The sequence below is a fragment of the Drosophila erecta genome, unplaced genomic scaffold, assembly GCF_003286155.1.
Source record: "Drosophila erecta strain 14021-0224.00,06,07 unplaced genomic scaffold, DereRS2 tig00000055-arrow-pilon, whole genome shotgun sequence".
Taxonomy (NCBI): domain Eukaryota; kingdom Metazoa; phylum Arthropoda; class Insecta; order Diptera; family Drosophilidae; genus Drosophila; species Drosophila erecta.
In genome coordinates this window covers 3,574,584-3,602,575 of record NW_020825200.1, presented here as the reverse complement: position 1 = coordinate 3,602,575, position 27,992 = coordinate 3,574,584, and the positions used below count along the sequence as shown (strand labels likewise).

Below are 27,992 nucleotides of genomic sequence, written 5' to 3'. Positions count from 1 at the left end.
AAAACAGAGAAACAGAGAAGCGGAGAAAGAGGGGAGGATAACAACCCGAAACAGACACACAACAGACAGCGGATAAAAAACGTTCAGTCTGTCGAACGAAACGGGAAACGAAAGACGCCGCGTAGTAGCCACTAAGCAGATGATTAATTAAATAACTTAATAACTCAATGTTAACAAATTACAAATAATGAAACGTATATTTTTGTACACACGCCTTGTACAAATAGTCTAGCAAAACACCACAACACCAAAGTGCATTTAATACAACCGAAAAGTGTGTGAAAGCGCAAGCAATAGGCAAAAATCATGGTCCATTACTCATGAAAAAAGTGATAAAATATCGTGTTCATTTGGCATTTTGAGTGTAAGTTGAGTTTATGCTTGCAACTAATCAATGTGCAGACATTTGCATTTCCCTGTGTTTGTGTGCTTGCATTTGCGTTTACCACTCTGCATTTCGCACTTCGCAGTTTGTTTGTTAAAAATCGAAGGCAGACAAACAAACTCCAAAGAGGCGCGTGCCGATAGCAAAAACAATAGTGCTGCCCCATATGTATGTAGCGCAGTGTAGATATGTATTTCTATGGCGGATACAGCAGCTGATGGCAGTTTGTTGTGGAAAAGCGAGAGGTTTGGCCGCCGTTATTCGCGCGAGAGCGCCACCCTTGCCTCGAAATCGTGGAAGCTCAGAGAAAATTGAGAGAAGGGCTGCAGTTGTGGGAGAGAGAGAGAACCAAGGCCGGCATCGCAGTGCAATAAACCCAAAGAGGAAGAGAGAGCACCCCCAAAGCAAAATGTTAAAAGTTCTTATTGGGAAATTGACAACAAACTAATGCAAAAAATATTCTTAGATTGTGTTACTAAATGCAGTTAAATGTATTTGTTAGATACTGTCAAAATAGTATCAATATTTCGCTTTTAACGCTAAGAGGAAAGTAGTGCACCCCCAAAGAAAAATATTTAAATTTCTTAATATGAAATCGACCACTTAGATATTCAGATATTCTCAGGTTGCAGCAAATTCGTTTGCTAAATGTAGTAAAACATATTTGTTAGCTACTGCCCAAATTTAATCAGTATTTATTGTAGTCTTGAACACAAATCGTAATGCACTCGAATATCTAAGCTTCATTTAATCCCAAAATAATGAAAACTAATTAGATGAAATGTCTTAATAACACTACATTCTATTACTAAAGAGGATCTAATTCATTATTAAGAGCGCAGTCCTTGAAAATCTCCGAGCACTTTAGCAATCTTTGCTTGCACGAAATGCAAAACTAATCAGCTTACAATAATCCCTAGAAATTTGTGAAAATCTCAGCTCAAGTGGAGACCACTGGCATTACTCTGCCTTTTATAGCATTCGAGGCAACCCTATCTGTTAGTTACCACCTACTCAAGTCCTTTTCAGATTGCAATACATCCCCGGCCCACATAACAACATATTACTTAATGTCGGTTATCAGCAACGGCTGTCATCAGGACATAAAGCACACGCACACATGACCCCCAGATTTCCACCTTTCCCAGCCATTTTCCCCATTTTCCCATTTTGCCACCCACACCACATACACTTGATATAAATTGCAACGAATTTCGGCGGTTGCAAGCAAGACTTCCTGCAGCACTTGCCACAAATGAAGTGACTAATGCAATTATGCATTAATTTGCGGCAGCATCACGCCTCCTTGCAATATTTTCAACATTTCCGCAGGATGGTGAAAGGGGTGCGATAAGGACGAGGCAGCTAAAAGCTAGAACAGGAAACTTTTGCGCCATCATTTGACAAAATACATTTACACTTTGATTTCTGAGAGGAGAAAGGAAAGGCAAACTTGAACAGTTCGCAAGTGCACTGAGAGAAAATGCTTCGGAAACTAAATAGGTGTACCGAGTAAGTTTCATCAATGAAAACTAAATAGAAAAAACTGTATTGTAAGCTGGAGAAATGGTCTGTTTCGGAATTTTCCATACATTTCATCCACTGATACGACTATTTAAATACCACTATTATGCAAGTGTAGCACACACGTAGCCAATATAGGAAACGAGCTGACAGTTAAATGTGCAATGCAGTTGAGATCCAGGTGAGACACCCACGAACGCACACACACATGCCCCCGCCAGTGGCAAATGGTGTGCAATCAAATGGATGTGGCAAGCCTGGCAGCCATAAAAACGAACAAGAAGAAGAGGCAGGACCAGCGTCAGTAGCTTCACAAGTAGCCGTGAGGGGTGAGGGGGTGGAAGGAGGGGGAGGGCCGCCTTAAGGAAGCTGCAACTCATGCCACATTTGGCCAACTTTTAATTATCGCACTCGAACTGAAAGTCGATTTGAGGCAAGGATGTGGCTGGAAAAACACAAAGTGTTAAGTGCCACATCTCGGAACCGGTTCCTGAATTAGATTGAAAGATACATGAACTGCATTGGTAAAGGACTTAAAGGACTGAGCGTCGAAACTCACTCCTGTCGATTTAAGGGTTATGTTAATTAGCACAGCCTAGTAGTAATTTCAAAAAATTACATTATGAGTTCTTGAAGATCACTAGTTACATTACTTAGCATCTAAACGTAATAAATGTACCTTGTTTCAAATTCAACCAGACGCAATGAGCTAGATCGCAAAGAAAGTGCGCCCACCACAGCTGCCATCTGCAACTTTTGCCAACTTTAAGTTAATTGTCTGAGTGGTAGAAGACCAATGATGCGTGTGTGAGTGTGTGTGTGTGCGCGGTGTGGCATGCAACTCCGACTAACGGTATCTGGGCGTTCAGCACGGCACCGCATACATATGCAACGCAATCTGTCAGTTTCTGCTGTTGGCTTTTCTTAACTTTTTCCCCGATGCTAAATGCTCTAATTACGCCTAATGGAAAACCCGCACGCACACAGCCAAACGAACATTCGCCATGCCTGTGTGTGCACTTGTATTTGTGTAATTATTCGAGAATTCTTCAGTTGGCTGTCTTGTTTCCCATCCCTCCGCTTCCCTTGTTTTCCCTACCCTTCGCTTCCTTTCCCGATGGATGTGTGCATATTCATGACTTTGTTGCCTGCTCGTTGAGTTTTTAAGCCAATTTAAATGGGGGGGCGAGGTGGTCGGAAGTGGAGTAACCCACTTGTCCAGCCGTCCCACTATCCGACATCCCTTTTCGGACTGGCCCACATACGCTGTTTATAAATAAAGAACATCTTTTTTACGGCAACTGCATGTGGGAGGGCTGAAAAAATAAAGGACAATCCCTTTAACTGGCCATTGTTGGAAATCTGCATAATTTAATTTGTTCTTGCAATTTAAATGAATATTTCATTAGATGCATTTAAAAACCGAAACCGAGAGGATTGCATTAAAAGCGCAAAACAGATCTAAAATTAAACTTCGCTTAATGTAAATAAGGCAAAAAGTTAGCCAGCCACAGCCATAAATTACAGTTTGCAACATATTTTATTTATGCTGGAACAAACCGAGAGCCAAAACCCAATTGAAACTTTTGAAATATTAATCATTGTAACTTATAGATAAATATGCAAAAATTTACAATGCCAATGATCAAAGCGCAAAGCTCTGATTTAAATGCAAATATGAATTAAAAAGTATTGGAGCCATTAAAAAACTTATCCAATTAGAAATTTGAATGCCTTAATGTCTGAACGATTTCTTAGGGAATCTAAGTTCATATTTGTATTTTGCCTAATCGACCAACTGAAGAAAATTAAAATGTTTAATTTTTTCTACCACACTGCGGTACTAACCGAACAAAACCAGTCTTTTAATCGGGTGAAACATTAGCAAAATCTAAAAATATATTAAATTGCTAATAAATAAGTTCGATTCCAACTGCTATTCCAATTGGACAAATAACAGAACTAGAAAAAGTTCTGTTAAAACTTGTTATCTTCGAGTTCGGTGCAATGCCGAAGTGGTTCGGTTCGAACTCGAAGACGAGCGTCCAACATGTTGCGTTCGAAGTTCGAACGCGACTCTTATACGACGGCTAACACCCAAGCCCAATTGGAATCGGCAGAATAAAATATAGGCGCACGCTGCGCTTTTTGGCCATTTGTCGATGCGACGCCGTTAGCCGCGTGTCTCGTCTTCGGGATATCCGATTTCCGTCTTGGCCTGGCCCATAAAAAAAAACCCGAGGGAACCGATTGTCGACGCTTTTTGGTGGCACAACGCGGCTGCCACGGGCAGCGCTCGAAATCCAACTAGAATCGTGTTGGCAACAGTCGTTATAATCGACAAAACGGTAAATGCAATTTAATGAGAACAAGTGAATGGCGAATGGCAGAACGATAAAACAATAACGATTAACTTTGTGAAATGCCAGTGGTCAATTGTGGCCTATTCTTGTGATTTACACGCCGAAACATTACAAAAGTTTAAAGAGAGAAGTGAACTCCTATCTTATCTCATGGACGGCAACACGCTGCGTATGCGTAATGCGTCGCTTTAAGACCAATTGAAAAGCGCTCAAAGCAACTTGGCCAACAGCTGCGCCTCACTTTCGCTTTTCCCACCAGCTGACCAGAAATAAACCACAACAGTACGCTACCGTTTTCCGATTTAGGAGTGTTTAATTAGCATCCATTACATGAGTGTGTGTGTGATTTAACTTTTGGCGGCCTGAGAATCGTTTAAATTTTGGAAATTGAATTCACTTGACTGGCTGCCCCCAACCAGGGAATTCTTATCAGATTCTGATAAAACCGCCTGGATTAGATAAATTGTGCAAACATATATTTGTTTTCAACATTGAGCATTTCAGGGTTGAGTGTACTGGTAAATTTTGATTACATATTAGTTAGAAGTTAAATATTTCATGCGCAACACTAGCAAATGTTTTATAACTCATTTTTAGTTACTGGTACTTGAGTAGAGCATGTATTGTTTAATTTTGAACTTAATCAATACCGTGCATTATAAGTAATTGCTTCTTTTATAATAATAACATCCGGCGGGCGCTGAAAATCACTCAATAACTTTAAATAAACACACGACATTTGCGAGAAATTGGCCGTGGGCAATTTATTTGTGAAAAGGAGAGAATTAAATGCCAAAACCATTAAAAGCTGCAGATAATCGTTTTGCATTCATGGACGAGCCTAATTAAATTCAATTGAATTAAGCTGGACAGAGTTGAACAATTAAAACGCAAACGCAATTAAGCCAAATAAATCGAGTGAAGATGGAAAATAGTGCGAAGCAAATAAAAACAAAAAAATATATATAATGAAAACACAATTGAAACAGATACGAAAATTAAGTTTATAAATACATATACTAGTAGCTTGTTTACACTCATTCCAATGCATTTGTTCTGCCTGCAGTGAAAACCGCATAATTCATTTGCCAAAACAACCAAACCAAAAAAGTAAATAAATAAATATCGAAGTGAACGTGATACGTCCTCAACCCAATTAGCAGTTAAATACATAAACATCAGCTATCCACAATGCGTCGCAACATCAAATTGATTGTATTCGTGAGCATCATCTGGATGTTCGTGATGGTCTACTACTTCCAGTCCAGCACAGAAAAGGTAAGTTTAACAATAGGACGCTTTAAACAAGCTCAACTGGGGCAGTTATGTAGCCAAAGATATCTTTGGTTACTTATTCCCAATACATTGTGGTGTCCAATATCTTATCATCATAAGATGATGGGTCTTTCGCACGCATTCCTGCTCACTTTCCTTTTCCTTTTTCCTTGTCTTGTTATCTGCCACTTCATTTACATACAAGTAGATATACCTATATATACTGTACTTTGCTGATCACGAAATTCGTGGCAACTTTGAAGCGGATCCACCCTTCCTCTTCCGTCTGAATCATCATTACCATCTTTTTTGATGATGGCATCGCAGAGGACCGTTGCGTATGCCCCCTGCATAGTAATTATTCGATTGCTGCCGCATATAGCCTGCCTGCCACCAACTTGACAGCCCATTGTTTTCTCTTGCCACCTGCACACCCGCTCACCCGCTCACCCACCTCGTAATTAGCCCCATGTATCTCTTGGCCACCTGTATTTTTGTCGCTTACTCTACAAGTTTTAATTAAGTTTTTTTTGACTGCCAGTTTGTGTTTATTTATTAGAGCTATAGCTACAGTTTGGGGTTACATTGAGCCTTTTCTGGGGCTGTGCTTCTTATCGGAAGGCAAATTTTGTGTCATAAAGCACACCAATTAAAATTATCTTTACGTGTTGGCCCCTCTGCATGCAGGACACATCAAGTGGGTCGGGTAACTCCAACTATAAATGCGGGTTTTGCTCAGCGTTGGCAATAAAATATTGCATTAAAAGAACAATTTTATCTTTCTTCAATTTGGGATTTGCACTTATACCTGGAATTTATACTTTCTTCGTTGGCTTGTTGTAAATTGTGTTTGTCTGTCGCACACGTGTACTAGAATTGAATTTGGTTTCTTGTGTTTACTTATTTATCCGAACAAGCGAGAGCAACGGCAAATTTCGATTGTTTTTCTGCAGAAAAAATAAATATATTTCAGCACGACACGAAGGAAATTCACCCCACACGAGCCGAAATGTCAATTTATTTCAGCAATTTCAAATATATTTTTTACTCTATTTTGTTAGCGCATTGAGCGGGGTAAAATTACATTCTCAGTAAAATAAATAAAAACACAGTGTAGGAGTGGGTTGCAAAAAGCGTTGCATGCATCATCCCTTTTTTACGACTAAAATGCGTTCAACAAAAAATCCTTTAAATTTATTGACCACTTTCAGAGATGTTCTGGCATTCATAGCCTTTGTGTAATACGCAATACGCAATTTTTTCATCCTGCCAAAAATGGGAAACAAAATTTAAAATGACAAACAAGTTTTAAAATATTTTAAAAGCTTTCAAGACTGATGGAGGAGTGGAAATATGTGAAAATAGTTGCTTAATCGACAGATGGATACGCTTTTCTATAAAAGAACGATTAATATTTGAAATATGAAATTAATTATAAGCATCATTGTTGGGCCATTTTAAGTACAACAAATGTAATAAGTGGAAAAATCAATTCAATTAAGCGCTCTTAATTACACTTTTGATCTTTACAATGGCCTTTCAATTGAGTGAGGCGATAATTATGGAAAATGCTGCCGAGATGCAGAGTATTTAAAAATTGAAACGTAAATCTGCACAAATGAAGCCGATTATGCTGCAAATACAATTTCACAGACTCTCGCCTCGTCGTCGTCATCATGGCCATCATGGCCACCATGGCCACCATGACCATTTGACCATCCGACCATCGACGTGGTCAAAAGCGGAGTTCCAGCCACTTGGGGTCCTCGTCCTTCCCCGCTGGAGTCCCCGAGCCCCCAAAGCAATCATCTTCCTTTTACCACTGCATCGAAATAATTTTTCATGTAAACTTGATTTATTTTCCTTTTTTGCGCTGCACATGAAATGCAGGAAATGCAGCTGCAGTCCACTCACTGCACTCTTGGTCATCGGTTTTTCAATCATTTATTTTCAGCAGTAGTACTTCCCACTCTTGATAAGCTGTCCACTGCCCGAATCTCGTTTAATTATTTAGTTATTTTCGAACAAGCTTATTAGGCTGCACGCATTGCTGATAAGATTTGATTTGTTTGCAAAATCTAAGCATTATCTGTTGCTAGTTGGTAGGAATTATTAATAATTACTTTTCCGGCACTTTTTGTATTGTATTGGAGCTCCTTTGTAGGGAACTGAAGTGTTAGCTGTTAAACTTAAACCAAATCAAATATTCAGCTCTTTTGAGAGCCATTCGATCGGCGGATTACATCTTTCTTCTCCAGTTTGGCCATTCAATGACATTTCATTCATAAAACCATGTCCGAGTTTTCTGCCATCTCACGGCCGCCTGTGAAGGAGAGCTCGAAACGATTTGGAAAGGAAAATAAATCACAAAACCACTTGCCCCAAGTCAATCACACATTTAATTTAGTTTAATTGTTGACGGCGGGAGTTGGTTACGTAACCGATTGATTAGTTTTTGCCTTTTTTGTTAGTCTTCTTTCATTTTGTGCGTTAATTACTCTGGGTAACCAATTGGAATTCCCGCAGCTTCTCAAAATAGAGTTCAAAATCAAACTTTCTCTTTTGTTGCCAAAGTTTTCCACTTTCGTCTGAGGTCGCGAAGCGGTTAGCCCATGTTTTCAGCAAATTTAAATACAGAACAGCAAAGAAAGTGGTAAATGTTGCTAGACACATTTACCGGGTATTAAAAATCATTGATTAAGAGACTTTACCTCCGAGTCTCTTTTAGTATAGCTACCTGCAACTTGCATATTATTGAATTTGAAAGATATTTCAGCATCTTGGTCACATGCAAATGAAGCATCATAAATGCAAATTCAGCCAGAAACTATATCCAGAACTTATCTTTGCCACTTCCCGACCTGCAGCACTCCGAAAATCTACTGCCAATTTTACTTTTATGGCCTTGCTGGTAAAAAAGGGCAAAAGAGTCGAAATGTGTTATAAATATTTCAAGTTCACACCAAAATACTTTCGAAGACCTTAACGGCTCATGAATTCGATTTATAGCCCCGCATATCATGGAGTGGTCTATAAAAACTCCATTCCATACACAAATCACTGAATCTGCTGGGGAAAAAGCGAACTTAAAATTTGCGTGACCGAGCAAGTTACGCTCTGGTTGACAATCCACATCACTTTGTTCGCAGATGGGGACAAAAACTGACTGAAAAGAATGCCAGAGGTCCAACAAAAAAGTAATTTGCACTTGAAAAACACTCGAAATTAATTTCAATTAAGTTCAATAGACGCCGATGATCGAGCTTAGAAACCCAACTGGTTTTTGTGGTGGAAAATAATTAGAGTGCAGCAACTGACGAAATCAGATCGTTCAAAGAATGTTGACAAATTTGATGCGACCAGTTTCGATTTAGTTCTCTGAAAACTGGCTGTTCCACTTAAGTGTTTACAATAAAATTGGATATGTTTATTCATCAGTACATTGAATACCATAAGCATTTACTTCCTAATACACCAGATCAATCAAAAGCCTATGCCAATTGATTTAACCCTCCTCATTTAAAGACAGCTCTCTTGGCCACAAGATTAATTAGCAGCTTATCAAAAAACTCGTCTTGGACTTTTTGAGCTTCGGCTGTCAATGACAACCTGGCCGGCCAAAAGAACAACTCGGGTTTACAAAGTTTACTTGTGTCTCTGGCATTTGGAGAACGCTTTGATTTACTATGAATAATTAACGATGCTAATCTGCAGACAGGCTCGACTTTTGATTTTCTTCAGTAATTTGTGGTGGAGTGGAGTGGCGGGGTGTGGAGCGGGAAGGGGTTGGACCAGGTTGAGGTCACAGAGGCGCCGATGACAATCTTCTGGCTCAACCGGCTATGGGTATTTAATTTTTGAATGGGCCCAACCGGTTATCTGTACCTTCATTTGCCTGCGGCCCCTGGTCTTCCATCGGACCATCTGCTGCTGTTTTTGTGCTGCTGCGGGGGATGCCGCTGCTGCTGCTGCTGCTGCTGATGTCCAGCCATTTGAGCCGAATGGTATTTAATTATGTTGCAGCTTCTGTTGCTGCTGACGCGGCTCAAATCTGCAACGCATTTGCCAATGCTTCGCAGTTTTTACATCATGCAACACATCGTGAATTTGGCATTCCCTGAATAGCTAGCTTTACTCCCTGCTTGGCCTTGTGACTTTCGACTTGGCAGTTGCTGCTGCAGTGGCAACTTTATCCTTAGCTGCTGCTGCTGCGTCTTGCGCTGCTGCTGTTGCTGCTGCTTTAGCCCTGACAGCCACTGCTGCTGCTGCGGATTTTTCCTTGGCTGCCGTTGCAGCCCACGCTGCATTTTCCCTTGTTGCAGCTGCTGCAGTTGCCGCCCTTTCCTTGCTGTATTCGGCTGCACTGGATGCTTTTTTCCTGGCCGCAATGGCAGCATTGGATGCACTCTGCTGGACAGCCACTGCTGCTCCCGCGGCTTTCTCTTTGGCGGATGCCGCTGCTGCTCCTGCCTTATCCTTGGCCGCAGTGGCCGCCGCTCCTGCCGCTTCCTTGGCTCCTGCCGCTTTTCCCTTGGCCGCCTGAGCAGCTGATGCCGCAGCTTCTTTGGCTGCTGCGGCTGCTGCGGCCGCTTCGCCTGCCTTTTTCTTGCCCTCATCCATTGCGTAACCTAACCGCAACCCAACGCATCGAGACAAGGTCGTCTGGTTTCGCTTTCGGCCGCATCCACCTCGTTCGCTGAATTGCTGGTGTCGATTTACACAGCAAAAAAGATATTGAGTTTCATGTTATTTCGAATGATATATATTTTTGGTAAGCACGACTGCTTTTGACATGTGTAGTACACAATATACTTGTATGCTTGAAGTTTGTTTTTACAAACAGCGAATTAAAACAACATTTTTTCTAGCTGCTCTTCGTGATATCATTTGTGGTATCTGAAGATTTTGCTCGTATACAAACCGGTCACGCGGGCATCGCTATCGCCCATATTTTTGGTAGTTGCCTGCCGACCACTTTCAGTTTCGATTTGCTGATTTTTATTGTTATTTTGCAACTTGTTTGGACTGCTTCCTATGCGGCCAGCAGCAGAGACCCACAAATGGCACAACAATGATAAATGCGGCCAGGGAAGTGATATCGACGGAGTAGCGCTGCCATGAACTTTGCACTATCAGTAAAGCTGTGACAAATTCAACCATCAAACTTGGTGTCTTAAGCACTAGGAGTCATGGGCCACAAAGTCGTGGCTTGGCTGATCCCAAGCCAGCAGGCAGAATGTTTAAAGCCGAAATGTTTCACCTCTGGCCACTTGACCAACTGACACGCAAGCGTCAGGTATCTCCAGTGACCCAACATCACTTAGCGAGGCTCGTCTCGAAAATAATGTTACAAAAATAGGCATAAGGCCTCTGAAGACCAGAGATATGTTTGCCCAACACTCGGCACTTTGGTACGTCAACTTAACGTGCTTTGCGTCATAAAGTTCAAGTTCATTATGCCATGTAGGAGGCGAAGTAGCAACCAGTTAACAACTCACATGATGAGGGAGTCCGGTGGCGCCCACAAGCCACCGAAAGGAAAACAAAGGCAAAAAGTAACAACACTTTGCTTAAGTGCCACTTGCCGGCGATTACACAAACAAGCAGGGCCAAACAAAAACACGGCCATAATTGCATGGCTCTTTTTGGGTATTAAATAATTACTATTTAATAATGAGCAGATGCCGCAGCTGAGCTGAAACTGGACCATGTTGGGATGCAGCCTTAATGTGGGTCAGCCAGCCACCCATTTATATGTTTCGACCTTCAGATGCTCCATTTAAATAACAAATAAAAATTCATTAAATTACACAAATATTTGCCAGCTTTTTATATCAACTACAATGCTGCAATATTGCGTAATTAATAAAATTGCTAGGCCTTACTAGGTTTTTTTTCGTTAAAAACTGTTGGGGGAGGAGACCACGTTTTTAATTACCAGAATAAGAATTAATTTATGCTGCAGCACATTTTATTGGCTTTCTCGTCGCTCATTTAAAACCTAATCAGCAGCACTTTGACATTTGATTCCGACGAGACCTTCTTTCGTGACTCATGATCGAAATACACCGAAATTTAAATGTCAATTTAAAGATGATCATTTGAATGCGGCTTTCGATCCCGGCCAAGTGAAAGTACCGGTTTCAATGGCTTTAGCGGCTACAACGGCAAATGCAGACAATTGAACAAGTCGAGAAAGTCCGCAGACCGAAGACAATTCAAATGCATGTAATACTGTCTCCAATTGTCGGGCAAAACGGTTCGTATTCCGTTCGTTTTGTATTTTATCTCCTCGCAGCTAACTGAATACCTAAATTGCCTGGTGAGGTTTTCTTAATTTTTTTCACTACCCGATTTTCGGCCATTTCCAGCCACTCAAGTAGTGGCATTCACCTCCGTTTTTTCGCTCAGCTGTTGTTGGCTTTTTGCGGCTCGCTTCTCCTTTTTTATGGCCAACAGTTTGGATGTTTGACTTGTTTGAATCGGGCGGAAAGGGCAAACACTGAACATTGGCAGTGATTGGCTTTAGTTTGCCGCCATGTAAAATTGAAATTATACTAAAACAGATTTGTAAATGCATGTGAACATTTAAGCAACGCTTGGTTTAACAGGATTTTTAGGGCTTCGAATTAATTTCAGTGACACCACTTTGAAAACTAATGAATTATAATGGCATTGGACTGCGAATAAATCAATGCCAAACAGACCTGCAATGCGACGACTTAAATGTTTAATCCGCTATATTATCGTGATTGGCTCATTTATTGAAATGCGGTTAAATATTTAGCCGCATCGACGCTGCTAATAAACTAATTAAAACATTGCTCACTGAAATGCATAAACACCAATTTCGAAGGCAAATAAATAAGGACCGCAGTGACCACGACTGCTGGTTTTGAGGTCATCTGCATTAGTTCCATCCAAAGCGGATAATCTAGTCGCCAGCAAAAACAGAGATACATATACTGCAGCCAGCAGATAGATATAAATTAATATGACTCCACAATTGTCGTTTCTATTTTCCATCTATTTTTTCTTTCTCTTTTGTTTTTTTCTGTCTGCTCCGATGGTCGCCAGCTTCTGGCAATTTGTCCTCCCCGGCGACCCTCTGCAAACAGTGCATCCATCAACTGATTGTTCCACTGCCTCCAATGTATCTCTTTGCATGCGATTGTGTATCCCAAGCAGACTCACTGTAGCCTGACTGATGACATGTGCCGACCTCCCCAATCGCACACTGCGCTGAAATGGCTTCGAAAGTACAACTAAATAATCGCAAACTCTTCTGGAAGTGATTGCATGGGGGATTTGTCACACTTTTGTAAGCTTACTTTCATAGGGTTACTATTTGTCTGTTTTAAGTGCTATTATTGATATTAGAAAAAGTTTCTTTTAGAGCCACTGTGCCTGTCCGAATATCGCTATCTTTATCCGCCTTTTTTTCGAGGGCGTCACCAGCTGCTGGACTCCAATTTGTGCTTAATCATCCAAGAGTTCACATGCCCATGAGTCACCCATTCACTCAAACACTCAAACATGAACAGATAGCAACTGACATAATAGGAAAAGCAAAGGAAACAGAGCAATATCCACAATTTGTGATGGTTGTCTAGATGACTTCGGTTCAAGACCGCTTTAATAGATGACCCACATTGGCGGCCACCAGTTGATTGTAAAGCGCGTTAATGGATGTAAGGCGTGAATTTCTCGGGCTAATTTCCAAGCTGGCCTTAATTGGTTTTCTCCGCTCGTCCGGAAAGTCAAAGGTTAGGCCCGTGGGCGTGGCGAAATGCAATATCCCAGTGTCTGGCACCCAGACTCGACGCCCATAAGATTCCGAAATTTATGCAAAACACTTCAATATATTTTATGGAGAGATCTCGTGTCGCAACCAAGGAACAGTAGCCCCTTGTCTTGTCGGTTTCATGTTAGGCAGTGGGGCACTTAGGCAGTTAGGCAAAGTCACTCACAGTGGCAATTTGGACGCAAAACATCCGCAAACACACAGCCCCAAAACCCCAAACATGAAACAGCTGCAACCGCTCGGCTGCAAGTTGCAATTTATTGCCGCTTCATCTGCATGGACCACTAGCTGCAACTGATGCTCCTGGTGCTCCAGAGGCTCCAGAGGCTGAAACACTCTTGGCTTAGCATTAATTTTAATTGTAAAGTGCTGCAAGTGTGACTCAAATTGTAGCCTATTCAGGGATTACTAATGTTGGTATGATAATGACTTCGTCTTCAGTTTGACATGCAACCATAAAATGAGCTTAAGAATATTTGGAAGTCTAGAAACAAATGTCAAAAGCCATGGGAAGAAATATTTATTGTAGGCGGTAAAACAATATTAGCTAAAATAAATTTTTCCATCAGCAATCCAATCGTCACATTCAAAAACCACACAATATTCCATAAGATGCGAGTAGTGCCAATAAAAATAACCATATAAGCTGGTTGATTGCCGATTTACGGCCTGACCTTAGCTGAAATGGAAAGGAAGATCAGAGCAGAGCAAAAAACGAATAACTATATATATTTAATTGAGTTTTGCAAGGCGAAAGGAAACTTGTTGGCCCAAACTGCAACTGCAGCTGCTGTCAAGAGGAAGCCAAACGAAAAACTAAAAACCAAAGACAAAAAGACAAAAAGAAGCGGAGACAACGAAGATGCCACACAAATTTTGCTACCAAAACAATTTGCAATTGTTGCTGCTGCGCTGATGCGGCCGCAATTTGGTTGGCATGGCACACAATTTCCATGCCACAGAAGAGTTGCATGTTGCATAACGCAACTGCAGTTGCCACCACATCACACGGAAAATCAGAGACTCGAAAATCGGGGGAGGAAAATCGAGGGGCACCCACCCATGTGAGCTTTCCCATTAGCTTGTTGGGTCAATCCGTCGCTGCTGTTTGCCAAACAAAATAGTTAATTATGCTTTTGTTTGCCAGGCGGATTGAGCACTTTTCTCGATTTTCCCCTCTTCCCGGCAATCGGCTCTTCATCAGTTTCGGCTTTGTCTACCACTTTCAAGTTGACATTAAACCCTGGTTTAATGCCGGGCCACAAAATGTCATTAATGTCACAGTAGATGGAAATCTTCTTTGTTTATGATGCGTTGGAAAATTAACCAACTCGCATTTTATACTCAATCATTAAACACTTCAGTGAACTTGGTACGGAATTTGCGAAAATAAAAAGGGAAAACGCTTAGCAGTGAAACCGTTGAAAGCTGAATTTCTGGGAATTATTTTTAATAACTATATCACTGTATTTGCTTATTGAATGGGCAATTGGTATTCTACTAAAAACTACAAACTAAGGCAACTCTATAGATACAGTTTTTCGTTTATTCCCATGAAATTCGAGACACTTCTGTTGAGAGTGGGTCAAATCGTCCGGCCAAGAACTGAAAAACAAGATTTCTGGGCCCCTGACATGTGGCATAAACAATTTCCATCAGGGTTCGAGTTCAATGGTCACATTGTTGGTTTGCTTTTCAGCCTGCCGACAGAAGGGGCATTTGTCAATATTTTTGGTTTCGAACGGCGTGTAGAGACTTTTAATTGAATTCTGTTGTTTTTGGGTGTTTTTTTTTATTGGGAGTGGCGCCCGAAAAAGAAACGGAAAACCCAAAACAGATTGCAATAAATGATAAAGTGTTGTCCAATCGCTGCTTCTTCGCATTTTCTTGCTTGCTTTATGCTATATGGGTGAAAACTAAATTTGATACGTTCCAATTACTAAATTATGCAGTTAGGAGCTCTTTCGATGTGAAAATCGTTCACCTGGAAGACTGCACACACTCAGACCATGGAGAAGTGGGAAAACACGAAGCCCCAACCGAGATTAAAGAAATCTCCGCTCCACTATCGCCCAAACAAACAGACAGCAGACAGCAGAATAAAACCAAATAATGGTTCGGCTTGAGTGAATATGGGCGAGATTATAAAAGCAAATTCAATTTGTGGACAGACCGCAATGGAGGAAAGTAGGAAAATTGTCACTCACCTTAGCAAGCTAATTACTAAACGAAACTAGTAGATGCGCTTGATTTTCAGTTCTTATTTATTTAACTTCACATACCAACTTGCATTAACTGAAAGACTAAGGACAATTTGAAAGTAGAAATGATACAAAATGATCTATCTAATCGACGTGCTCGCCATGGCCAAGTTCCTCGCTGGCCCGCTTCTCGGCCCCAATCTCGGCCAGCATTTTCTGGGTCTCGCGAGCCAAAGTGACCAGGATCTGAAGCCTGCTCTCCAGGGTGTGGATGCGCTTGTGCTGCATCTCGATGATCCTCCCATAGCGCTTGTTGGTCTCCTCACGGGACTCGGCTAGGTTACGCCAGTAGGTTATGTCCTTCACCCTATGAAATGATGTTGCCTTCTTGAGGCTTCCGATCAGAGCCATTATAATTCTGGCCAGAGTTCGGAATGAGATGCGAGTTGGCAGCGACTTGGATAAGATATCATCGATAACGGAACCGGCGGAAAAGTTCGACTTGAAGGTTAGTTCCGAGGAATTGTGCTGCAACTCCTGGACTTGCTTAGAGCTCAGATTGTTGGCCATTTGAAAATGGTAATCTTACGAATTTTGAAAGTATTTTGTATTGTCTTATGAATTGTTGTACAGTGAGAGATCCTGCTGAAATCAAGCGGATTTCCTATTCAGCGCCTGCTGAGCTATACAAATGATGTTCCAATAAATCTACAAAAATATGAATGCCCCATTGGTATCCTTTCAATTATTTATTGCATTTTAATGGAGTTAGCTTTTCGCAGATTATTATCTTTGCTCTGCGCACAAATCATCAAAATGGCCAAGCTTCATCGGAACGCCATAAAATCGTACCACAATTTCCATATTTTCTCTGTGACCCCCAGCAAAAAACAACAATCAATGCCATCAAATGGCTATGAACTCAATTCAAAACAATTCGTTTTTCTTTGCTCTGTCATCTGAATTTGGCTGGAAACATTGAACTCGAGCAGTAAACCCAGTGATGACCAAAAGGCAACCATTTATAGCAACTTGTTGCTCTGGTTTAGCATGACGCCAAAGTTGATGATAGTTTTTTGCCAAATGTTAATAACAAGTCGAAGCAAACTAGAATTTGATGAGCGCCAAGTAGATGATTTCGAGTCTTGGCTTTGACCTTTTGAGTGGGCAAAAAGTTTCGTCTTTCCCTTGACGTCAGTGGCATAATTTTCCAGTCATTACTCCCCCGAGAATTTCCACAAATAGATATGGCTGCAGTGGGATCTGTTCTACCCAAAGGACGAATAAATCTGAAAATGGAGAGGAAAGTTTGCATTTTTATTCTGCACCATCTTGTGATAAAAATAACTCTGTGAATTGAGTCGGATTTCTGGCTAATTAGCGCTGGCACTGCAACTACAAAGGCAGCAATTTCAACTGGCTTGACTTTAATGGAGAGGTCCTGCCACGCAGTAAGTTCACTTAGCCTCCTGATGCTCACGCTGCGTATGCGTAATGTGTGGGTGGAAGGAAATGGGACACAGCTTGATAGTGTTTGTCATGTGAAGGCGAAAGTGCTCAGGAGTGGCAGTGGGGGTCGTGATATTGAACCCCTATTAATGGAACCCTGGATTAAATGGAACGCATTTGTTCCATTGCAGGCCAGGAAGGAGTTATTTTCGGCATCTTTGTAAACACATATAACTACAGGCAACTAGCTGTAGCCATTTATTTTCGTTTAAGTCTGAAAAGGGCATTCCAGTTAAATCCAAAGAGTCTAACATCTGCTGCGCAGCCAACCTATATTACTACTTGCCGGGCCAACTGACCCTGGTGAATTGACAAATGAATCATTTCACTCCGCTAAACAGTGACCCAATTTGGGAGGTCCTGGAAGAGGGTCCTTATAGCCCGGTCGATTATTAATTGCCCTTTTGCGTTGAATCTATTTGTCAAGAGTTTTGTCAGAAGCTCCTTTATCGGTGGCCCTCTAACTCTGATTTATGTGTGGCAGACGTATTGAAAGCGATTTCGTTTCTTTTTCAGCTGACTGTGGCACTTTGCGTTGCACGTTGCGTATGCGTGATTTTAATTTTAAGTGGAGCCCCTTTTTCCGGCTCTTTGTTGCCCGCTTTTATGGGTCTTTCGCAGCCTGAAATATGTTGCCTTTTAGATGAAAATTTAGAAGGCGATCTTAGCACTAAGCTACCCTTTATGATATTTGAATGTGCTTTTTATGCATAGCTTTATTTGACATGCCAGATTTCACCCGACAGCTTTTCCATTATAAATGTTTCGTGCTTCATCGAGTTTGCACTTATAAATTATTTACTTTAAATGTCCTCAAGCTGAGACATCCATCCTCTTTATTCAGGTCCATAGGAGTGGGTATTATATTTAAGGCTTGGTCTCAAGGCTATTTCGGTGTCTGCTGTGTGACATTGTGGTCCTTGTTTTGTCTGTATTTTTCAGAGAACCAGACACATTGCCACGTTTTGTTTGGTTATCGACAGTCGTCAGGTCTGGTTTTTGTGATTCACTTAGGGGAGAGACCGACCAATAAATCTACAAGAAATTTAAAGATGCCGCCCTCTCATAATTACTAACCATTCTGTGCTATTTTAGGGGCTTTCAAAGTTTTGGCAGGAAATATTCCAGGCCGCTGTGTAAAAGGTTTTCCGTGTTGTTCTAGAACGAGTGTGTCGCCGAGGAAGCTTGGACATTGTTTAAACTGGGTCGTGGTCGTGGCCTGGGCCTTTGTTTCCCAGTTCCTGGCAGCATTTGCAATTTATAGATTATTAATCTTGAAGCAAACACGGGCCGCGCTCGCAATGCCTTTCCTTTCCATTCTGTTCTGTTGTGTTTCGGGCTGAAACTTTAGAGAAACTTTGCCGTAAGCCAGCACGAGAACCAAATCCTTTTCATTCCCTATTTGCACTGCCGGAAAATTGGTGCACTTTTTCGAAGTGAAGCCTTTCAGGTTCGTAGCTTTATATCTTCTTCAAATTCCGTGCAAAGCGGTTTGGTATTTGGCCTTTCTCTGAGTGTAAGAGTATTGCTCCCAGTTGAGTTGAGTTATTGCACCGCACGGGCGTCAACGTCGCCAATGTGGCGCAGATTAAAGAAATAAATTAAAACACTTGTCTCCCCTCGTGGACTCCGTGTCCCTTTAGGTGGAAAATCGAGCGCTGCGGCTACGTGAGGTGGCCACCGCCATGCAGCAGTACCAGGACGATACCTCCTCGGCGAACGCAGCCTCCACCGCCCGCCAGTGGGCGCCAGCTGGCGGAGGAGGAGCGGCGGCGGGTGGAGCAGCTGGCAGCGGGGCCGACGATCCCGGCGGCAATGTCATCCTAATCGGATCGGTGAAGGACTTCGAGCGCAATGCGGTCCACGGCCTCAAGTTAAACGGGATTGTGGCTCTGGAGGAGACATCGCAGGTATGGTTCTTTATATAGCTGCTCTGGATAATTGCAATGAATTGATATTTATGATGCAACATTGGCAGGGTCTCAGTGGAGGAACGGGTGGACCCGGTGGTCGCTTGCCAGTAGCGCCAAGTGGTCGTGGCACCGAAGTGGAGTACTTCAATGAGGCGGGCTACATTCGGGCGGGCGCTCTGCGCAATGGCGAAGATCCCTATATCAGGAATCGCTTCAATCAGGAGGCCAGCGATGCTCTGCCCAGCAATCGGGATATACCCGACACCAGAAATCCCATGTAGGTTTTCCAGCAAAACATTTTCGAGCAGAAGCGTTTTAAAGTTAGTTTCCACGTTCGAACGCCAGGTGCCGAACCAAGAAGTACCGCGAAGATCTGCCCGAGACGAGTGTCATCATTACCTTCCACAACGAGGCGAGGTCCACTTTGCTGCGAACCATTGTGAGTGTGCTCAACCGCAGTCCCGAGCACCTGATACGCGAAATCGTCCTGGTAGACGACTACAGTGACCATCGTAAGTGATTCTGTGGAATTAAAAATATTTGCTTAGCGAATTCTGGTGGTTTACAATACTTAACAATATTATCCAAACTACTTTTGCAGCTGAGGATGGCCTGGAGCTGGCGAAGATCGACAAGGTGCGCGTGATCCGCAATGACAAGCGCGAGGGTCTGGTGAGGTCCAGGGTCAAGGGCGCGGATGCGGCCGTGAGTAGTGTCCTGACCTTCCTGGACAGCCACGTGGAGTGCAACGAGATGTGGCTGGAGCCACTGCTGGAGCGCGTTCGCGAAGATCCCACCCGCGTCGTGTGTCCCGTGATCGATGTGATCAGCATGGACAACTTCCAGTATATCGGCGCCTCGGCCGATTTGCGCGGCGGTTTCGACTGGAACCTGATCTTCAAGTGGGAGTACCTCAGTCCCTCGGAGCGGGCGATGCGCCACAATGATCCCACCACGGCCATCCGCACGCCGATGATCGCCGGCGGGCTGTTCGTCATCGACAAGGCGTACTTCAACAAACTGGGCAAGTACGACATGAAAATGGACGTGTGGGGCGGCGAGAACCTGGAGATCTCGTTCCGCGTCTGGCAGTGCGGCGGCAGCCTGGAAATCATACCCTGCAGCCGGGTGGGTCACGTTTTCCGCAAACGGCATCCGTACACCTTCCCCGGCGGAAGCGGCAACGTCTTCGCCCGGAACACTCGACGTGCGGCGGAGGTCTGGATGGATGACTACAAGCAGCATTACTACAATGCCGTGCCCCTCGCCAAGAACATACCCTTCGGCAAGTGAGTACACTGAGCGAAATCACATGGCCTGATACATATTGGCCTTGGGCTTGTACTTCTTGCTGTGCTTCGAGTTCATTCACTTACCTTGGTTTTTTTCGTATCTGAATACTTGATGTTTCGCATAAATTCTTGTAGTGAGCCGAATACTTTAGCCAAGTTATTTATTGCACATTGTTTTCCTACTTGTATCGCCCCTTTCGCTGCCACCCAGCATTGATGACCGTCTGGCTTTGAAGGAGAAATTGCATTGCAAGCCGTTCAAATGGTATCTGGAGAATGTCTATCCCGACCTGCAGGCACCCGACCCACAGGAGGTTGGCCAATTCCGGCAGGATAGCACCGAGTGCTTGGACACAATGGGCCACTTAATCGACGGCACTGTGGGTGAGTACATGTGCGCCTTTGTTTCTTGAGTTTTATAAAGTTGAAACGAACGGAGAGTAAATAAGTCAAATAAACAAATGAATGCCACCGAAAGAAGTTGCCTAAGTATGCAAACGTCTAGAATTTTTTACTGCATAATTCAAGAGTCCTATAAAAGCTGTTTTAATAGCTGTTTATGTATTTGTATTCCTCCACCGCAAACTCTTAGGAATTTTCCCGTGCCACAACACCGGCGGCAATCAGGAGTGGGCCTTCACGAAGCGCGGCGAGATCAAGCACGACGACCTCTGCCTGACCCTGGTCACCTTCGCCCGGGGGTCACAGGTGGTCCTGAAGGCGTGCGACGACTCGGAGAACCAGCGGTGGATCATGCGGGAGGGCGGACTGGTGCGGCACTACAAGATCAACGTGTGCCTGGACTCCAGGGATCAGTCGCAGCAGGGCGTGAGTGCCCAGCACTGCAACTCGGCACTGGGAACGCAGAGGTGGTCCTTCGGGAAGTACGCGTGAGGCAGTGGACTGGGTTCCGAGTAAACTGGAGGAGGATAATGCAGATCGGTCGTGATATATGTGCAAGTTGATGGGAGGAAGCCTACCTAACGCGATGCGGATTGTATGTGTACTGTGCTGTGTACTTGCAATGATTTACCCATGTTCATTTGTTGCTGAACGGCAGCACTCAGACACACATTATATATAGATATATATATTAACTGCATGGATACGGAATAGGTTCAACTTTAGTTTAAAATCAAATCAACTGCTCCGGGGGGTTAATGTTAAACGCTACCTAAACGAAAAACCAACACATAATGGGCATACAAAAAATGTACTTAGACTGATTAATTTTTTGTATATGTATAAAACTATATGAAAATGAAAGGAAATAATACAACCTTTGGCAGCTGATTAAAGCTAAACTGTAACTAATTTGCATTCTCACACATCTGGCACACATTCATTCAAGTCAATTAAGATCTATACGAAAATGCCACAAATTAGTATCCACATATGGTCCGTTTCAAATCACCTAGATACCCAAGCTCAGAGTCTTCTCAACCTTGTACTTAAAATAAAACATGAAATGTTATCATTAGTTCTAATTATACACCTAAGTGAAATCATTTAAAAATCATTGACGACTATGTGAAATATGTATGTGTATATATTGAGGAAGACATTTTATTTGAATGTTTATTGAGGCCAAAAAAGTGAACATTTCGTTTAAATGCTTAAACATTTAAATACTGCATGAAAAGCGGAAAAATTGGATTGCCTTCTGTGTTTCACAATCAATTGGTTGTTATTCGAATGCATAAATCATTTGAAGTTTTAAAAGGAAAATTTTGTTGCTTTTTTTCTTATCACAGACAGACAACCGAATTGAATTGTGAGCATATTTTTTCCAATAAATTCCCTTAATTAAAATGTCTGGCAAAACACGAATAATTTGAAATAAAGACGAAAAGACGCAAACCAAATATTGTATATTTGTTTGTAAGCAAAACAAAAACGAATGATTAAACATGAATTTTTAATTTAAAACCGCTAGAGAGGCAACAAAAAAGAGAAACAATAAATGGAAACATTTAAAAAGCAACTGCAGAGTGTTTTCCTTGGCGGGCCACCAGGGCGTATGCTTAATGTAATTGCTTACATGCTGTGGGAAAGTTACAAATGAGACACAGCTGACATCAAATCTGGCTAAGTACTTGGGCTCACATGTAGGTTAAACGACTTAACTTTCAACTCCGAAATGCCTGTCCGGGGCACGTCTGCGAAAGCAGCTCGCAAGATGAAAACTTGGCATATTACGTATACGACACGTGAACACGACAAAATATGTGCGCATACTTTCAGGCGAGTTCGTTGCGCTAATTTGGCCGCGCTTAAAATGTAACATCGCAAAACATTTGAAACCAGGGCAAAACGCTTTTCAACGGTGTCCTTCTATTTCTGGCACTGCGATGAGGTAAACATGCCCTGCATAAGGAACAACATAAAGTAAAGTGTCATCTTTTCCAGTGATTCCCTGAGCGATAAGCCGAATTGTTTGGGGTCGCAGGATGCTCTGGAAAAATATTTGAGGTTCAAGCTTGATGAATTTAGTAATGCATTTGCTGCGTGAAGTACTTCAGACAGTAATTTAGTAATATATTTTGTACAATTTCCTAAATTTAATTCATATTTAGCCACTCAAATGCTAGGCTATCGCCTCGTAGTCCTCTAGTGCACATGTCATGTCTTAAGCTTTGTGAATTTACTCGCTCGCTGTTTTCATAACTCTGCACGCCAAATAACAATCCCCGACCGGCAGATACTCCATTCAGCTCGTTAACCACCTTTTGACTTGGTGGAAGTCGCAGAAGTGCAGGAGCAAAAGGATGTCGCAGCCGGAAGACAAACCGATTTCCTTGCGAGCAGCCTCAGAACGGAAGCTGAGCTCGACAGCCGAGCTCAGATGGTCCACGTAATGCAGGCAATGGCGACAAGGTTAGCCCCCCAAGTCAGCGAAATCGTTTATGTCCCCTGCCACATAAAAGACTCTGGAAACCCAGCCACATATGCCGGAATATGTTGAGTCGGGTCCTGCGAGGTTGTGCAAGGTTGTGTGCGTGGGCAGACAGGTGAATAACAGTTTTCCCTTATTCAGGCAGCTTCCTTGTTTAAGACAGCGTGTGTCAGGCATACGCAAAAAGCCAACTTGCGGATTGCGGATGAGAGTTGGCTCGAACCGCCTGGGCTGGGCAAACATCCTGCCGCTTCCTTTGTAGCCTGTTTCGGTTTCTTTCCCTCCACCTCCCTCCCACCCGGCAGATGCTATCGGCATTTTTTCCGCTTCCGCAGTTTTATCACGGGGCATCAACTTTTCCCAGCTACGTATTCTACGGTATGGAGGAGACTTTCAGTCAATCAAATCGATAAACCTACATTAAAGCCTTGGACAATTTGTAAAAATTTCTTTTTTTTAATAAAATCTTGTTTTTTTCATGGTTAGTCTAAAGAGTGTAATTCCTATATAATTAGCAACCTACTAAAACATTTATCCAATTTTGAAAGCAATTACTATATAACCCACGTAGCGGATACTTCACTGCTTGGGCAATTATTTTTTCAATTACTCCGAAGTTGTTACCCAACTCTGCACCCAACCGTTTTACCATCTGCACCTTCTATTAGTTGGCTAACTAGTTTAATTACCACATTCTGCTAATACTCCTCTCCGGTTGCTTTGCCGTGGAAAGTTCGTTCCGCTTTTCGCCTGCCTGCTGGGTGTCGAGAGTTCCTCTTGGTATCCAGTTTCCCGGCAGGATCTGCCACTTCCACACAATCACATAACGCAGAGTCCTGAATGTCCTGCGGTATTTGTGTTTGCTTCGTTACGTACTCCCCATTACGTCATTGTCTGTTTACGTGGCGTGTTAATAACCGTCGAGCACACATATAGTACCTTTCCTATCTGGCCTCTTTGATAATCAGTTGACATGGTGCAGCACAGGTTCGCAGGCTAACATCACTTTGGACTGGAGAAGGGGAAGTAGAGTGGTTAAGTCTCCTGACTTCACAGGACCTGTGCAAAATGGTCTATTTTAGGGTTTTTAGCTATAACTTAGGCATTGAAAGTCGCACAGCTAAATGATTGACTGTTTTGTGCCGCTCGAAACCCATACAATCACTTTTTTGAAGTTTTTGAAAATAAAATTTTTTTCCAATTTTCGACTTTTTTATAAGGGGTTACATCATACAATTTTGCAAAAAATGGGTAAAAATTAAATTTTGAATGCCATTCGATGTGGAATTTCGTTACGAGTTCAACGAGGTATGACAATCCACTTTTGGACGACTAAAAATTTAGTTATGCCCAAAAAACCGACCATTTATGACAAAAAATCATCAATAGGGATTTTCGACAAAAATTCCGTTCTGGGTCGGTTTCTATCTGTAATAACTAGGTTTTTCTTTCCAGTTTTTAGTTTTTAAACAAAATTTGCTTGTTATGCGAACTTTAAGTAAATGCATATTATTAATGTAATTCAAATATTTCACAAATCAGTGCCTACTTACTTGGTTTTATTCTTCAAAATAAACAGACCTTTTCCCAATCTCTCTTTTCCGCCGTGGAAAGATATGCAAATTTTTTGTTATTGTTGGCTGTTGTCGGTGTGAGTGATTATTCAATGTTCGCACCAAATTTGCGCACATAAGCGGATTACAAAGTCAGCTTTTCTGACATCAGGACATTGTGAGAATTTCCCTAAATCGAATAAAGTTAGTGTGGACCCACAAAGTGCTCTATTAAGTATAGTGCTCAAAATATGAAATGTGTTTTACCACTGCAGTTGTTTGTTCTTTTTTTTTAAGCCGATTATGTTAGGATCTTGTAAAATTAAAAAAAAATTTAGACTTTATTTATTAATTTTTCGGCTCTACTATTGTAATTTGGCATTTACAGGGTACAGAAACAGAACACATAAATCAGCTTTAAATTAAAACAAAAAACTTTACAAGTCGTTGGGACAAAATTGGCGACGAAGCAAATTAAATTTCTCTTTTACTTTCTCCGCCTTTGTTTGTGTGTGTGTGTGTGTGTGTGAATTCGATATCTAAATCCGCTTAGCTTAATTTGGTTCTTTTATTTGCCTATTGAGCATGGCCCACCAGAAGTCAAATTACAATAAGATGGTTTTATTTTTCTCTTCATGATTGATTGAACTTATATTCGGCTGATGAGAATATTATTGAAAAAAACTCAGCTTTTAGATCTGCACGAGTACTTAACTTTTAAGTACATCATTTACTTTTCACTTTGCCCTGGTAAACATCATGGAATCCCCAAGGACGCAGACTCATCAACGGAAAAAATCTCATGAAAAACAAACATTTCCCCTATCAACAATATTCATTAATATTTAATGAGCATTAAATGAGTGCGTAGGCCCACAGAACATATTATTTTTCACATAATTAAGTTACTTGAGCGGGCGGAACATATACAATATGAATGGGGGTATTATCACGATGGATTTTTTGTCAACTCTGATTAAGTTGGGGATGAATTTGTTTTTGGGTGTTTAGCCCAAAACGTTTTAGCCCATTTTACTTCAAGAAAAACGGGAAGAAAACGTTGTGATAGTTCCAATGTATGGTCATTGAAATAGCCAAAGTTCGGCTGGCCTTCACTCATTCTAGTCGTGATTAACAATCTCTTACATAAGCTGCTTAATTATGTGTGTATGTGGTATCAATGCCGCTCAACACAGTCAGCCACTCAATCGATTTCCATTTGCTATTCGCCAACTCGGAAAGTTAACTACACGGAATGCGTCCAAAAACAGGCAGTGTACGAGTATTCCCCCGCTGCCACGCATGATGGCTCCAACTAAAGTTGTTTTGACAGGCAACAAATAGCAAAGGACAACAAACAAAACCAAAACTGAGCGCCAAGTCAACGGCACTCCCCGCGCTCCGAGGGGAATGTCTACTTTCGGCCGGCTTTCCACCTTTGTTCTAGCTTTTGTTTTATCTCCTCGACTTAATTGGAAAGCATGAAGACGCAAACACATCGCGACGTGTTGGCATTAACACACGCACGAGCAGGAATAACAAGCCACTACCGAAAATGTTTGTCCTTGGTCCGAGCCACAGCTGCCACAGCAGCACCACCCAGAACCACCCAACCACCCACTCTGCGCCGCAGGAAGGCCAACGGCGCGTATACATAATTTGCGAGTGTTGCTTCAAGTGGCTCGACGGCTATTTATAGTTGGGGCTGGGCAAATTTATAGTGGCATTTAATATTTTATTTTATTTGCCCATACTCCACTCCATCCGCTGTCGACTGTCATATGCATAAATAACGAGGATAGTAAAAGAATCTCCGATTTGGGGCAACAGTTGGCATCTGGCAAACAAAAACAAATTATTGCACTATCAATTATGTAGGTTGTAGAGTTTCTACCAAAAAGGATATATCAAAGTTACATTTAGAAGTAGTAGTATGCCGGTATTTTATCGAAGGAAAGCCCATACTTGCAACCAAAGAACCAGCCTTAATGGCGAACAAACGTATTGATTGAAATGAATCCGAGTGCCACAAACCATAACCCTTGCAACATAGGAGCTGCCCCACAGCCCTCACAATCAAGCACTGCAAATTTGCTCAACTAATTAGCTACTTGGAGAGCAAATACTGGGGTAAGCCCCTCAGCTCAGCAGCAGGCGAGTCGAATTGCATGATTGTATGCAAATAAATCGTTAGCCACAATTGCCAGTAAATACAAGTCGGGTTCAGGGATCAACAATGAGATGGGCGGCAACGGCAACGCCAACAAAAACGACACCTGCTGCCAATTACAAGACTAATTAATGGCAATAAAGCGTGGAGGGGCGGACAGAAGTCATCAATCGGAGCCAATCAAAGTCGACAGCCAAGCCCTCGATCCGCCAGTCAAATCAATGTCCGCCACAGACGCATCCCAGAAGTTATGGCTTGCATAAAAGTCAGAGCCAGTGATAAATGAAGCCAGCCAGCATTTGCATCGGTATGCATATATAATGGCCAAGACGTCGAAAGGGGCCAAGTGGATATAGCCCAGTGCTCAAGCGATGGCACTAGAAGATGGGAGAAGCTCCTTTCGGCGCTTTACGGAGCTGCCGGCACTCCGAAGACGAGGACCAAAAAATTCGTATTCCATTTCAAAGCGAAGGGAAAGGATAACAATGCCGGTGACACATGAGCCACGAAATGGGAGCACAAATTCTGGGAAATAAAGTCAGCTCACTAATGGAAAAAATATAAGTATGTCTTTGACATGCATATAATTTTATAAAAATAAATGCAACATTTATGAAATGCTTAACAAAATGTCTACAGGCAAACCGTTGCTTTAAGAAATTGATGACTATTTCAAAACAGGCAGATCAGCAAAGATAAATGTTATTTATATCAACAATCTGTCTGCCCAGAACTAAGTAAACATCACTAAACAACTAAGCCCTAAGTGCTGACTATCAATTTCCCGCATTTCATTTTCCACCGGAAATTGGCAAAGAAAAATGCTTATGACTGAGTAGCCGCAAGCAAATAACCGAGCAAGTGCAGAAGAAAAATGCAAACAGGAAATGGGAGAGCAGAAAAAGTTTGCCACACATGCCATAACTTTCGGCACACATCAAAAATGGCGAATGAATTGTAAAAACGAGTCTAACGTTGTAATTTCCCATTGTCTAGCAATTTCTCAAGTTCTCCTTCGCTGAGCAAATGATTTAATGAAATCAATTACACGCCCCTCGCTTTCCTAGCTCCTTCACAAGTGGGTGGCAAATGAAATTAGTCAGCCTC

General features: G+C 42.2%; 3 protein-coding genes across 4 annotated transcripts; 1 reads left to right on the top strand and 2 right to left on the bottom strand.

Moving 5' to 3' along the window:
• Nucleotides 1-22,126, top strand: LOC6542696 (polypeptide N-acetylgalactosaminyltransferase 2). 2 transcript variants are annotated; one of them, XM_026978770.1, is made up of 8 exons: nt 1-364; nt 5,339-5,550; nt 18,705-18,971; nt 19,040-19,251; nt 19,320-19,486; nt 19,576-20,263; nt 20,478-20,650; nt 20,859-22,126. In XM_026978770.1, the coding sequence occupies exons 2-8, from the start codon at nt 5,464-5,466 to the stop codon at nt 21,158-21,160; spliced, it is 1,896 nt and encodes a 631-aa protein (XP_026834571.1). In that variant the 5' UTR covers nt 1-364; nt 5,339-5,463; the 3' UTR covers nt 21,161-22,126. The 2 variants fall into 2 exon arrangements, with proteins under 2 accessions (XP_026834571.1, XP_001968556.1); XM_001968520.3 differs by lacking the exon at nt 1-364 and adding an exon at nt 4,033-4,257.
• On the bottom strand, nt 9,505-10,338 carry LOC113564076 (putative uncharacterized protein DDB_G0294196). Its single transcript, XM_026978771.1, has 2 exons — nt 9,897-10,338; nt 9,505-9,767 (listed from the first exon to the last, which is right to left on the bottom strand). The coding sequence occupies exons 1-2, from the start codon at nt 10,161-10,163 to the stop codon at nt 9,630-9,632; spliced, it is 405 nt and encodes a 134-aa protein (XP_026834572.1). The 5' UTR covers nt 10,164-10,338; the 3' UTR covers nt 9,505-9,629.
• Nucleotides 15,592-16,244, bottom strand: LOC6542627. The gene has a single exon (XM_001968521.3). The coding sequence runs from the start codon at nt 16,120-16,122 to the stop codon at nt 15,697-15,699; it is 426 nt and encodes a 141-aa protein (XP_001968557.1). The 5' UTR covers nt 16,123-16,244; the 3' UTR covers nt 15,592-15,696.
• Nucleotides 22,127-27,992: the final 5,866 nt, after the last annotated feature.